Source organism: Ranitomeya imitator, chromosome 2, assembly GCF_032444005.1.
Source record: "Ranitomeya imitator isolate aRanImi1 chromosome 2, aRanImi1.pri, whole genome shotgun sequence".
NCBI lineage: Eukaryota > Metazoa > Chordata > Amphibia > Anura > Dendrobatidae > Ranitomeya > Ranitomeya imitator.
In genome coordinates, this window is record NC_091283.1 from 314228780 (window position 1) to 314242668 (window position 13889).

A 13889-nucleotide genomic window follows, 5' to 3' on the forward strand; every position below is an offset into this window, starting at 1 on the left:
CTGCGGGAAGTGGTTAAGTCAAAGGATTTGAGCAGTAACTACTGTAGCCAAAAACTGTGACTAAAGACAATAACACATTACTGAAATGATCAAACTCAACAGTCTTCATCTACTATATAATTGTCTAAGGGTCACTTCTGTCTGTCTGTCCCGGAAATCCCGCGTTACTGACTGGTCGCGGCCGCCAGGCCGATGGGCACAGTCCGGCCGAGAATTAGTCCCTCCCTACTTCCCAGCCGTCAGTGCCGGCTCCATACTCCCCTCCAGTCAGCAATCACACAGGGTTAATGGCAGCGTTAACGGACCGCGTTATGCCGCGGTGTAACGCACTCCGTTAACGCTGCTATTAACCCTGTGTGACCAACTTTTTACTATTGATGCTGCCTACGCAGCATCAATAGTAAAAAGATCTAATGTTAAAAATAATAAAAAAAATTAAAAATCATTATATACTCACATTTCGGCGCCTTTGCCGCTCCCCGGGACGCTCCGGTGACCGGTCCATGCATTGCGGTCTGCGATGACTGCTACGTCATCATCTCGCGAGACCGCAATGCACTCTTGGGACCGGAGCGTCGCGAGGAGCATCGGTAAAGGCCTCGCCTGGATCTGGGGGCCAACGGATGGTGAGTATATAACTATTTTTTATTTTAATTCTTTTTTTAACAGGGATATGGTGCCCACATTGCTTTATACTACGTGGGCTGTGTTAGATACTGCGTGGGGTGTGTTATATACTACATCTCTGTGTTATATACTATCTGAGCTGTGCTATATACTAAGTGGCTGTGGTATATATTACGTGGCTGGGCAACATACTACATCGCTGTGCTCTATACTATGTGGCCTGTGTTATATACTGCGTGGGCAGTGTTATATACTACGTCTCTGTGCTATATACTACGTGGCTATGCTATATAGTACGTGGCTGTGCAATATATTACGTGGCTGTGCAATATACTACGTGGCTGTGCTATATGCTACGTGGCTGTGCTATATATATACACTACGTGGGCTATGTTATATACTATGTGGGCTGTGTTATACTCTACTTGGCTGTGCTATATTTCTCTGCTGTATCTGTGCATCATGAATCGTGGTATGTGTTAAAGAGGGGGGCCCACTTAGGGTATGTGTTCACGTTCAGGATTGCATCAGGATTTGGTCAGGATTTTATGCAGGTAAAATCCTGACCAAATCTGCACCTGAGGTCACTGGCAGGTCACCTGCATTGTCCTTGCATTGTTTCTGCAATGTAAGGACATGCTGCGTTCTTAAAAGACGCGCCACACGTGTGTTTTCACGGGTATGCCGCATTCGTCTTTTAATGCATGGTGGAGACGGGATTTCATGAAATCCCCTCCACCATGCTGTAACATCTGGACGCTGCGTTTTTGAAACTGCGGCTCAACGCAGCGTCAAAAACACAGCGTTTCCTGAACGTGGAAACATACCTTGAAAGTTCTTTTGCCCGGGGCCCTCAAAAACCTGGAGCTGGCCCTGGCTTCACTGATTGTTCGTGGCCGGGCGCGACCAATCAGCGACAGGAGCAGTCCACCTGCGAATTGCCATGGAATTTGAACCACGCTTCGCTAATTGGTCGCGGCCGGCCGGCTGAATCCTGTGTATAAATTGCATTATTCTGAAAACTTCATAAATAAACTACATACATATTCTAGAAACTTCTCTGGGGTAATTAGAGTATGGGGCTCAGTGGCTCTTTCAAGCTAAACTATTATAAGGACCAATGGTAGATGTCAGATCAGTTTCAAGAAGAAATATTAGACATTCAAATACTTTTTTTATAACAGTTTAGAGCTGATGTGTCAGAGTTTGGATGGAGGAGAATGTTGAGGTCTAGAGGCAAAGTGGTGATACGACCGAGCTATACAACCGATAAAGCAGCCATAGCCGGTGACTAAGAAGAATCTGTGACTTCTCTACATTTAGTGGATACTACTTACCTGGGTAGTCGTATGTTGGAATCTCCTCTTTACACCACTCATCACCCCTCACATATGTCCCTGTAGTATTAATATGGGTCAGATCTTCACCCTGAAGCAAATATTGTAAATTCACAGACAGATGAATAGAAAAGATAGTCACATCTATGATCAGCTCTAATCCTGCCATCAGTTCCGCCATCAGAGCATTACAGCCCTTACCGGCGAATAGAGTCTGGCGAGCAGAGGGGGCCCGCAGTAGGCCGCCTCTCCTCTACGGGCCCCAGCGGCTCAACTGATCATGCATCGTCAAAGTTAAAATCTGTTGCCTTGCAGGGAGACCACAAGCTGGCAGCTGATGGCAGAGGGTACATTGCCGGCGTATAATGACACTCACATATGATGTATGATGGTACACGCCTCAGATGCATCAGGTGGAGGACACCGCTGGACCTCAGCCAGGTCAGGATAAACGTTTTTTTTTGTAAAGCTGAAGTATGACGCTGCATTATACTACTATGGGGGTGCATTATACTTTTATAGGGCTGCATTATACTATGAAGTACATCATACCACTATGGGAGGGCATTACACTATGAGGTGCATTATACTACTATGGAGGTGCATTGTACTACTATGGGGGTGCATTATACTACTATGGGGGTGCATTATACTACTATGGGGGTGCATTATACCACTATGGGGGTGCATTATACCACTATGGGGGTGCATTATAGCACTATAGAGGTGCATTATACTCCTAAGGGGATGCGTTATTCAACTATATATGACTATGGGATGCATTATACAGATACAGATGCAGAGTTTATCTATGAGTGGGCAGTGGGACTGTGGAAGGTTCGAGAGTTGGAGGCGGAGCTGGGGGGGGGGGGAATTGTAGCCTGGGCAGAATTCCAAGTGGGCCCAAAAGTTTTGCCAGTATTGGACACCAAAATTCCTGGTGGCAGCCCTGCCTGCCATCTCCACCGTTCTCATTGCACAAGTATAAGACATATAATACTAGTGAATAAAACAAGACTGAGCACAAGACCTTCACAGCCGTCTACTCATCATAGGGGAGATCTTATAACACCTTCTCTCCATCTACCTGATGATCCTGAGGAACATTGGGATCTTCTAGTTTATAGTCCTGTGGAAGAAGAGGACGGGGACATCTCTCTGGTGTTGTCCTCTTACTGGATAGATCTGGAGGAAACACATACAGGGACTGAATTCATTCTTTACATACAGATAATTATAGGCCGTGTGTATTTACTCCTGTCTATTACCTGGTGATGTGAGGGGCTGGGGAACCTCCATCATGATGTCCTGGTACACATCTGTGTGTCCTGCTAAATACTCCCACTCCTCCATGGAGAAATAGACGGCGACATCCTGACACCTTATAGGAACCTGACACACACAATGATACAGTCATCCCCCGAAACCTTCACAGCGTTACTGTATAATGTCCCAGCATTCCCAGCAGTGTCACCTCTCCAGTCAGCAGCTCAATCATCTTGTAGGTGAGTTCTAGGATCTTCTGGTCATTGATGTTCTCATGTATCAGGGGGTGAGGTGGAGGCCCCATGATTGGGCTCAGGGGTCTTCCCCATCCCTCAGACACAGGGTCCCGACAGCGTTCACTAGAGGTCTTCTTCACTACTGTGTAATCCTGGTTATGGAGAGACACATTAATAAATTTCACTACAGACATTTCCAGAGTCCTCACCTCTCTAGTTCTGTCCATCTGTTATTCCCATAGATAAGAATGATGTAATGTGACGTCATCAGAGTCTCTCACCTCTCCAGTAAGCCGGAAGAGGATCTCTAGGGTGAGGTGTAATATTCTCTCCGCCATCTTGTCTCTGTCCATATCCATCTTTGATGGGTAAATCAGGAAAATTCTCTTATGTAGAAGATCTTCACTGAGAGGATCCGATATTGTAGAGACCTGAATGAGAAGATGAGCCGATGTAACATCATAAAAATCCTGTGTAATAATACAATTACTGGAGATAAGGGAAGCATATGAGATTGATTATTTTACAGTATTTAGTTCTTCTTTACATCTACTAATAAAACCAATATACACTGCTCAAAAAAATAAAGGGAACACTAAAATACGATATCCTAGATATCGCTGAAAGAAATATTTCAGTAGCAAATATTTATTCATTGCATAGTGGAATGTGTTGAGAACAATAAAACATAATTATCAATGTAAATCAAAATAAATATGCCATGGAGGTCTGGATTTGGAATGATACTCAAAATCAAAGTGGAAAATCAAATTAACGGCTGATCCAACTTCAGTAGAAATGCCTCAAGACAAGGAAATGATGTTTAGTTGTGTGTGTATGACCTCCCTACAAGCATGGGCATACTCCTGATGAGGCGGCGGATGGTCTCCTGAGGGATCTCCTCACCGACCTGGACTAAAGCATCTGCCAACTCCTGAACAGTCTGTTGTGCAACGTGACGTTGATGGATCATGCGAGACATGATGTCCCAGATGTGTTCAATCGAATTCAGGTCTGGGGAACAGGCAGGCCAGTCCATAGCTTCAATGCCTTCATCTTGCAGGAACTGCTGACACACTCCAGCCACATGAGGTCTGGCAATGTCCTATATTAGGAGGAACCCAGGGCCAACTGCACCAGCATATGGTCTCACAAGGGGTCTGAGGATCTCATCTCGGTACCTAATGGCAGTCAGGCTACCTCTGGCGATCACATGGAGGGCTATGTGGCCCTCCAAAGAAATGCCACCCCACACCATTACTGACCCCCTGCCAAACTGATCATGCTGAAGGATGTTGCAGGCAGCAGATCGCTCTCCACGGCGTCTCTAGACTCCGTCACATGTGCTCAGTGTGAACCTGCTTTCATCTGTGAAGAGCACAGGGCGCAAGTGGCGAATTTGCCAATCCTGGTGTTCTGTGGCAAACGCCAATCTTCCTGCACAGTGTTGGGCTGTGAGCACAACTCATGAGGAAATCACAGCTAGAATAAGATTGTTCCTGTACAAAAAAATTGAACAAAGAAATTCACCGTGTAAAAACTGTACTTAAAAAATTACCTTTAATTACGTCTTAACACAGTAAGGTGATAACAAGGACCACTACCACCATTTAAAAGATACCAGGAGGTGCCTGTACCTATCACTAAACTGAACTGTTCCTATCTACCAGCGGAGGTTGGCACCCTACACCTGCGCAATGGCGCCCCCGATCACTGTCGATTGTCCCTCACACCCCTATTTAGCCCTGTTGGATGGGGAAAGGAATAGGAGAGATATTGAAATGAGTTTGTTTGGACAGTATACCACAATTATAGTGATTGAAGAGATTGCTAAGACCAGCACAATAGCAACATGGATCAACATGCACCGTATCATGCAGCACACTATGAAGGGGTATCGTTTCCTTATGTGCTTGAACTCTGAACCCTGCTATTGTGCCGGTCATAGCAATTTCTTCAGCAGCTAAATAGTCTCTTTATACTATGTATACTTTATTCACTCCTGATGAACCTTGAAAGGGGAAATGCGTTGAGTGTTTCAGAGCTCTTAGGTTTGTTTGTTTTTTTCATAACTTCTTGATTTGATGGCATGTACCTGTTCTTTAACATGCAGCTGATTCTTATCTGGTTTCGAATATTTTTGGGCTTATTGCTTAACCCTTTTCTGCCATCGGATGTACTATCCCGACCATGTGACCTGTGACTTAATTCCCGTGGATGGGATAGTATGTCATACCCGATCAGCTGCGCTCAGGGGGGGAGGGCGGCTGATCGCAGCCGGGTGTCAGCTGATTATCACAGCTGACATCCAGCACTGTGACCGCTCCTGGCACTTTAACCCCCAAAACACTGCGATCAAACATGATGCTCAGCATTCTGGTGGCATAGGAAAGCATCGCGCAGGGAGGGGGCTCCCTGTGTGCTTCCCTGAGACCCTCGGAACAACGCAATGTGATCGCGTTGTTCAAAGGGTCTCCTTCGTCCTCCTCCCTGCAGACCCCGGATCCAACATGGCCACGGGGGTCCTTCCGGGTCCTGCAGGGAGGTTGGCTTGCGAGCAAAATGTCAGATCAGCGATCTGATAATATATAGTGATGTCCCCCCTGGGGCAAAGTAAAAAAAAGTAAAAAAAAAAAAAAAAAAAAATTACACTGTGTAAAAATATATATATATAAAAAAAATCCTAAATAAAGAAAAAAAAATATTGTTCCAATAAATACATTCCTTTATGTAAATAAAAAAATAAATAAAAGTACACATATCTAGTATCGCCGACTGTAACGACCCGACCTATAAAACTGTCCCACTAGTTAACCCCTTCAGTGAACACCGTAAAAAAAAAAATCATGAGGCTCAACACAATGCTTTCTCATCATACCGCCAAATAAAAAGGGGAATAACACGCGATCAAAAAGACAGATATAAATAAACAAAGTACCGCTATAAAACGTCATCTTGTCCCGCAAAATAAACGAGCCGCCATACAGTGTCATTAACGAAAAAAATAAAAAAGTTATAGTCCTCAGAATAAAGCGATGCAAAAATTATTTTTTATATGAAAGTTTTTATTGTATTAAAGCGCTAAAACATAAAAAAAAGATATAAATGAGGTATCGCTGTAATCGTACTGACCCGAAGAATAAAACTGTTTTATCAGTTTTTCCAAACGTGGAACGGTATTAACGCCCCCAAAAAAGGAATTCATGAATTTCTGGTTTTTGTTGATGTTGCCTCACAAAAATCGGAATAAAAAGCGATGAAAAAATGTCACGTGCCCGAAAATGGTACCGATAAAAACATCAACTCGTCCAGCAAAAAACAAGACCTCACGTGACTCTGTGGACCAAGATTTGTAAAAATTATAGCTTCCAAAATGTGGCGACACAAAAACTATTTTTTGCAATAAAAAGCATCTTTTAGTGTGTGACAGCTGCCAAATATAAAAAGCCGCTATAAATAGTAAATCAAACCCCCCTTTATAACCACCTCAGTTAGGGAAAAATAATAAAATAAAAAAATGTATTTATTTTCCCATTAGGGTTAGGGCTAAAGTGATGATTGGGGCTAAAGTTAGGGTTGGGATTACATTTACGGTTGGGATTACATTTACGGTTGGGATCAGGGTTAGGGGTGTGTCAGGGTTAGGTGTGTTTAGGATTATGGTTGAGATTAGGGTTAGGTGTGTGTTGGAGTTAGGGGTGTGGTTAGAGTTGGGATTAGGGTTAGGGGTGTGTTGGCGTTAGGGTTGGGATTAGGGTTAGGGGTGTGTCCTGGTTAGGGTTGGAGTTAGAATGGCGAGGTTTCCTCTGTTTAGACACATCAGGGGCTCTCTAAACGCAACATGGCATCCGATCTCAATTCCAGCCAATTCTGCGTTGAAAAAGTAAAACAATGCTCCTTTCATTCCGAGCTCTCTTGTACACCCAAACGGGTTTATCCCAACATATGGGGTAGCAGCATATTCAGGACAAATTGGACAACAACTATTGAGGTCCAATTTCTCTTGTTACCCTTAGGAAAATAAAAATTTGGGGGCTAAAAATCATTTTTGTGGGAAAAAATATTTTTTATTTTCACGGCTCTGCATTATAAACTGTAGTGAAAAACTTGGGGGCTCAAAGTTCTCACAACACATCTAGATAAGTTCCTTTGGGGGTTTAGTTTCCAATATAGAGTCACTTGTGGGGGTTTCTACTGTTTAGGTACATATGGTGCTCTGCAAACGCAACGTGACGCCCGCAGACCATGCCATCAAAGTCTGCATTCCAAACGGCGCTCCTTCCCTTCCGAGCTCTGCCATGCGCCCAACAGTAGTTTACCCCCACACATGGGGTATCAGCGTACTCAGGACAAATTGTACAACAACTTTTGGGGTCCAATTTCTGCTGTTACCCTTGGTAAAATAAAACAAATTGGATCTAAAGTTAATTTTTTGTGAAAAAAAAGTAAAATGTTCATTTAATTTTTTTAAAAACATTCCAAAAATTCCTGTGAAACACCTGAAGGGTTAATAAACTTCTTGAATGTGGTTTTGAGCATCTTGAGGGGTGCAGTTTTTTAGAATGGTGTCACACTTGGGTATTTTCTATTATATAAACCCCTCAAAGTGACTTCAAATGTAATGTGGTCCCTAAAAAAAAATGGTGTTGTAAAAATGAGAAATTGCTGGTCAACTTTTAACCCTTATAACTCCCTAACAAAAAAAAAATGTTGGTTCCCAAATTGTGCTGATGTAAAGTAGATGCAGTGCCCCAGAGTCCTGGTCGTTGCAGTAATGTCGTTCTTCCACCAGGGGGAGTGATGTTACGTCTGATGGTACTAAAGGAGTTCACCTTGCCAGATAATACAGTCACACACTACACTTCACACTCCGGCCACCAGGGGGAGCAAAGGGTTCTATTAGGCCACTCCTCACAGTTAGGTAAAACTGGTGGTTGGATAGGAAGTTAGTCAGAAGCTGCCTGGGTGTGACCCAGAGAGGACCTGTCAGGGTTGGGATCCTGACAGCGGCCTAGCACGAGAAAGATTGTTACGGAGCTGCGCCTGCACCCCATTGCGGCAGCATCCTAAGAAAGGACACGATGCAAAGTATATTGTGGAGAGAGAAGAGAACCGAAGTCACAGCACAAGGAGATAACACCGGGAGGAGTTCTGCCCTGAGATCGGCAGCCTCCTTCTGAGGCGCGTAGCCGGTGGCCGGAACACCGAGGGAGTACTCACTCTACGCAGTACTCTAAACAACGGCAGGACAGTTAATTCCAAGTTGGCTGCCCAACCTAAATACCCAAGAAGAAACGGAGGCAACTGTGGGAGAGGGGCGTCTCTAGGGTCCCTATAAATTAACTCCAGGCCTACCCCGTCATACGGGTTGTCCTATCCATACCATCTGGGGGACAGAGAGGGAGAACATCAGAAACATCTACAAAGGTTGTGAGGACTCTCCCGCTGTGCTCAGCAGGGAGGTACTACAACACACAGGCGCTAGTAGGAAGGCTACTGATTTCCTCCTGGCTAAGGGAACTCTGGATGTGCCTTCGGACCGGCCGGATTCAGCCAGCCCTGTGAGCGGTACTCCGGACTGCGGACGCTGAAGTCTTCAGTAAAAGGTAAAGAGACTGCAACCTTTGTGTCTTCGTTATTCATTGCGCCTTACTACATCCTCTGTTACCATCCGCACACTCTGGGAATCCCTGGGGACACACTTCACCTGTGGGAAGGTATACCATCTAGCTTTCATTCCATCACCCCAGCGGACCCCTAGCAGCGTCGGTCATCCTGACCGAACACCACAGGTGGCGTCATGAACACTTGACAAACTATCACCTTTAATTGGGCGCCCCTCAGCAGGGCCACGGACCGGGTGGGGCCACCATGACATCCCCAGAACCGAGACAGAGGGACCCGGTACCGAGTACCCCATTGCCCTGCAGGTGGGGGCAATCCAACGACATGTGGGAAATGTTACTTATTTTGTGTGAGACATATCTCTGTGATTTAAGGGCATGAAAATTCAAAGTTGGAAAATAGCGCAATGTTCGAAATTTTCCATTTTTTTCACAGATAAATGCAAGAAATGTTGAGGAACTTTTACCACTAACATGAAGCACAATATGTCATGAGAAAACACTGTCAGAATCACCGGGATCCGTTGAAGCATTCCAAAGTAATAACCTCATAAATGGACCGTGGTCAGAATTGTAAAAATTGGCCCGGTCATTAACATGCACACCACCCTTGGGGTTAAGGGGTGAATGCCCTGGGATCGTGCAATATTTATGCAAGAGTTGAGAAACAATAGGGGTAACCAAAGGCAAAAGATAGATTATATATATATATATATATATATATATATATATATATATATGGTACAGCATTCTAAGTAGTTATCAAGTGTAAAAGTAATCAGTACCCAAAAAACATATTTGCCATGGATATATGATAAGACTGGTTATCAAAACATGATACAAGAACGGGGGAAGGAATAAATCCAAAAAAATAACCTTTAGTCTAGAGTAAAATTGCTTTATTAGTGTAGGGCAAGGAGATAATGGTGACAACAGAATCACCCAACAATTAAAATAAGAAAGGGCACTGAAAAGTAGACCTGCCATATCATAGATATGTAAATTACAGCCGGTGACCAACATAGTAAAATACTATTAAACTCACAGCAAGAGGGAATAACAGATGTATCTGTTGAAATATGTACAAAGATACTAACGCAACCCGCTTTCGACAGTGCCACAATTTGCTAATAGCATAACAAGACATAGCAGATGTACATAGCAGAGGCACAATATATATAGAGAGAATACATCACCCTAGTGCAGGAGGAAAGTGCTGGCAGGTAGACGATCCAGTGCCCGCCCCAACGCGCATTTCGGAACACCTTCGTCAGGGGGCGCACAACAAGACATACAGAACACAGAGTATAAAAAGGTCATGCACAGGAAATGAACCCTACACGCGACCCGGAAGTGGACCGGAACTCCCTAGCAACCACCCGCACAACAAAGGTGAGGAGGAGTCCAGGCTGAGCGAGCAGACACGTGGGACCCCATGTGCTCCGCTCGCAACAAGCACAAGAACGCCGCCCCCAAAGGAAGAGCAGGTAGGAGCATGCGCCGGAGCACATCCGAGGCCAGAGCGGACATGTCAAATGTGGGCTGGAGCAAAGATCCTGTCACAAAGATGTAGATTGGCGGATCACAGCCTAGCTAAAGAACCGAAGAAAGAAACCTAGTCCTGTATACATGGTGCTAAAAACATGAAGACACATATATAAATAGGGCACTGTTGTATATCCAAATATCACATGTGTACATAGAAGCATACAGTTAGAAAAATTATTATCAATAAATATTACAACAATACAGATGCTCCATATATTAAAATAACAATGGTGCAAAACAGTGCACTAGAAAAAATATATAAATTTCACATATAGCACACATGAAAACTGTCCATAAAGATAGCGCAGAACAATATTTCTTCGATCCTATACCGCAGAGTACAAAGGGAACTCCATAGACGTGGCCGGAATAAATGTAGAAAGATAATTAAATCTAAAACACATATAAAAAGAGATGATTAAAAAAAGGTTGGATATGAATCTCCTGTCACACGAAAATTTCACAGTCCAAGGATCATAAAAAAGGGGCGAAGCTTAAATTTTCATTAAGACCAAGGGGATAAGTAGTCCTCAGTGTCCAAATCCATCTAGACTCAAGACGTGCCAGCTTAGCTGAGAGCTTACCACCTCGTATACCCACATCTAGAGAGTCAATGCCCCTAAACCTGATGAGTTTACCATCACTCCCGTGGTATTCCCTAAAGTGTCTTGGAAGTGTATTTAACTCCGAAATATCTGTGGTACAGTTCGCTGCTGACTCAATCCCTCGTACATGTTCACGTATACGAATTTTAAATTGGCGGGTTGTGAGTCCCACCTAGATTAAGCCACAAGGGCATGTGGCGTAATAAACCACATACCGTGTGGTGCAAGTTATTAGTTTTTTGATTTTATACGTTTTACCACCACTAGAGTCGGAGAATACGCCAGTACGATCCATATTGGGGCACGCCACGCAGTGGCCACATGGAAAGGAGCCACAACGTGGGGGGGGGGGGGCATTATCCAAAAAAGTAACCCTTGGTATCCCTTCCTAGTGGCTCTTTGTCAGGTGATCTTTTAAATTTTTGGCTCGCCTAAAAGAAATCAAAGGGCGATCTGGTAGAATTTTTGAAATAGTTTTATCCATTTTAAGGATAGGCCAAGATTTATATAGTGCCTCCTGAATTCTAGATGCCTGAGAACTGAAGTTAGTTACAAACCGTAACTGCCTATCAGACTTTGTAGAACTATTAGATGTTTGATTATAGATCAAGGACTCACGGGGGGGTAGTTCTTGCTCTGTTATAGGCCCTTTTAATAGACCGTTTGCTATAGCCACGGTTAAGAAATCTAATCTGCAATTCTTTTGCTTGTTGCTCAAAATCAGACTCAGTTGAGCAGATCCTTCGTAAACGGAGGAACTGTCCCACTGGTACAGCTCTAACGATATGAGACGGATGGCAGGAGGACGCATGTAATAACGTATTAGTTGATGTTGTTTTGCGAAATAGGTCAGTTTGTATAAAACCAGAGTGATCCTTCTTTACCATAACGTCCAAAAATTCAACTTTCTCTATACTCCAATTATAGGTCAGATGGATGTTCAGTGTTATGATCTGGTGATTAAGGAGCGACATGTGACTAGCTCAGAGCAGGTGGTAGCTATACTGACCGCAGTCCCAAAGCTCAACACAACACTAGAAGTAGCCGTGGAATGCTCCTAACTCTGCCTAGGCATCTCGTCACAGCCTAAGAGCTAACTACCCCTAAAGACAGAAGCAGGAAAACTATCTTGCCTCAGAGAAAATCCCCAAAGGATAGATTAGCCCCCCACATGTAATGACTGTGAGAGGAGAAGGAAATGACATACGTAGTATGAAACAAGATTTAGCACAGGAGGCCACTTCTAGCTAGATGGAAAAAGTACAGAACAGAGCACTGTGCGGTCAGTAAAAAAAAAACTAGAAAAAGTCCACCGCAGAGAAATACAAAAATCTCCACACCTGACTAAAGGTGTGGAGGGCAAACTCTGCTGCCCAGAGCTTCCAGCTTAGCTGAATAGATCCATATTGATAAGCTGGACAAAAGAGCAAAAACAAAAAAATGCTGATCAACAAAGTCCACAACAAGTGAACTACAAAAAGACAAGCAAGGACTTAGCTTTGCTGAGCTGGTCAGAGTGTCAGGAAATCATAAGAGCAATGACTCCAGGCAGGAACAATTGCCAACTGGCATTGAATGAGAGAAAAGGCCAGACTAATATAGCCGAGCCAAGAAGACGATCAGTGAAAACAGCTGCAGAAGCTAAATCCAAGAAGCAGCCACACCGCTCAAAACCACAGGAGGGAGCCTAAGAGCAGAACTCACAAAAATGCTACTTACAACCACCGGAGGGAGCCCAAGAGCGGAATTCACAACAGTTCAGGCCATTATCATTCAACCTTGTCATAAATAAGTAAAGTTCATGAGAAGGTCCCTGCCAGATCATGAATACATCATCGATGTAACGGGTCCACAGGAGGACCCGGTCCATCGACGACCCATGATCGGAAAGGAAGAGGTCCCTCTCCCACAGCCCCAGGAACAGGTTGGCATAGGAGGGCGCAAAGGCTGCCCCCATGGCTGTTCCTTGGAGCTGCAGGAAAAAGGACCCCTTGAACACAAAAAAAATTATGCGTTAATGCAAATTCAAGCAATTCCAACAATAAATTGCCAAAATCAGAGGAGGAGCCGGATAAAGCAAGAAAAAACCCTACAGCCTTTAGTCCATCTTGATGTCTAATGTTCAGATATAATGACTCAACGTCGGCTGTAGTCAAGATGGTATTCTCGTCCAAATGGACGGAATCAACTTTCCTAAGGAGCTCTCCGGTGTCGCTCAAAAAAGAGGGCAAATTTTCGACCAGGGGTTGGAGATGGAAATCAATCCACTGTTTGATATTTTCGAGGAAGTTCCCCTTTCCCGAGATGATTGATCTACCCAGTGGCACCCTCATGTCTTTGTGCAGCTTGGGGAGCAGATAAAATGCAGAGACCATCGGTTCAGGGACACGAAGTGCTAATGAAAGTTCCTTAGTAATAACTCCACCCGACACTGCTGAGTCCAAGATGTTGTCCAGTTGTGCATTGAAGGCCGACAAGGGATTCAAAGTCAATTTCTTATAGCATACAGTATTATGTAATTGTCTAAAGGCCTCTTTCTCATACATAACCTTGGGCCAGATGACCACATTCCCTCCCTTGTCAGCCGGTTTCAGTACAACATCTGGAATATTTTTTAAAAATTGTAAACGTATCCTTTCCTCTCTA

General features: G+C 44.1%; 1 protein-coding gene across 3 annotated transcripts in view; it reads right to left on the reverse strand.

The window, feature by feature from the left end:
• The window catches only part of LOC138663424 (oocyte zinc finger protein XlCOF6-like), a 394108-nt gene that overhangs the window by 6733 nt on the left and 373486 nt on the right, over positions 1 to 13889 (reverse strand). For all 3 annotated transcript variants that reach the window (XM_069749626.1, XM_069749628.1, XM_069749627.1), the window contains 5 exons: positions 3748 to 3897; positions 3439 to 3618; positions 3233 to 3356; positions 3052 to 3149; positions 1965 to 2055 (listed from right to left, as the gene is read on the reverse strand). In XM_069749626.1, the coding sequence (XP_069605727.1) occupies positions 1965 to 2055; positions 3052 to 3149; positions 3233 to 3356; positions 3439 to 3618; positions 3748 to 3897 (643 nt within the window). The remainder of the gene's footprint in view (positions 1 to 1964; positions 2056 to 3051; positions 3150 to 3232; positions 3357 to 3438; positions 3619 to 3747; positions 3898 to 13889) is intronic.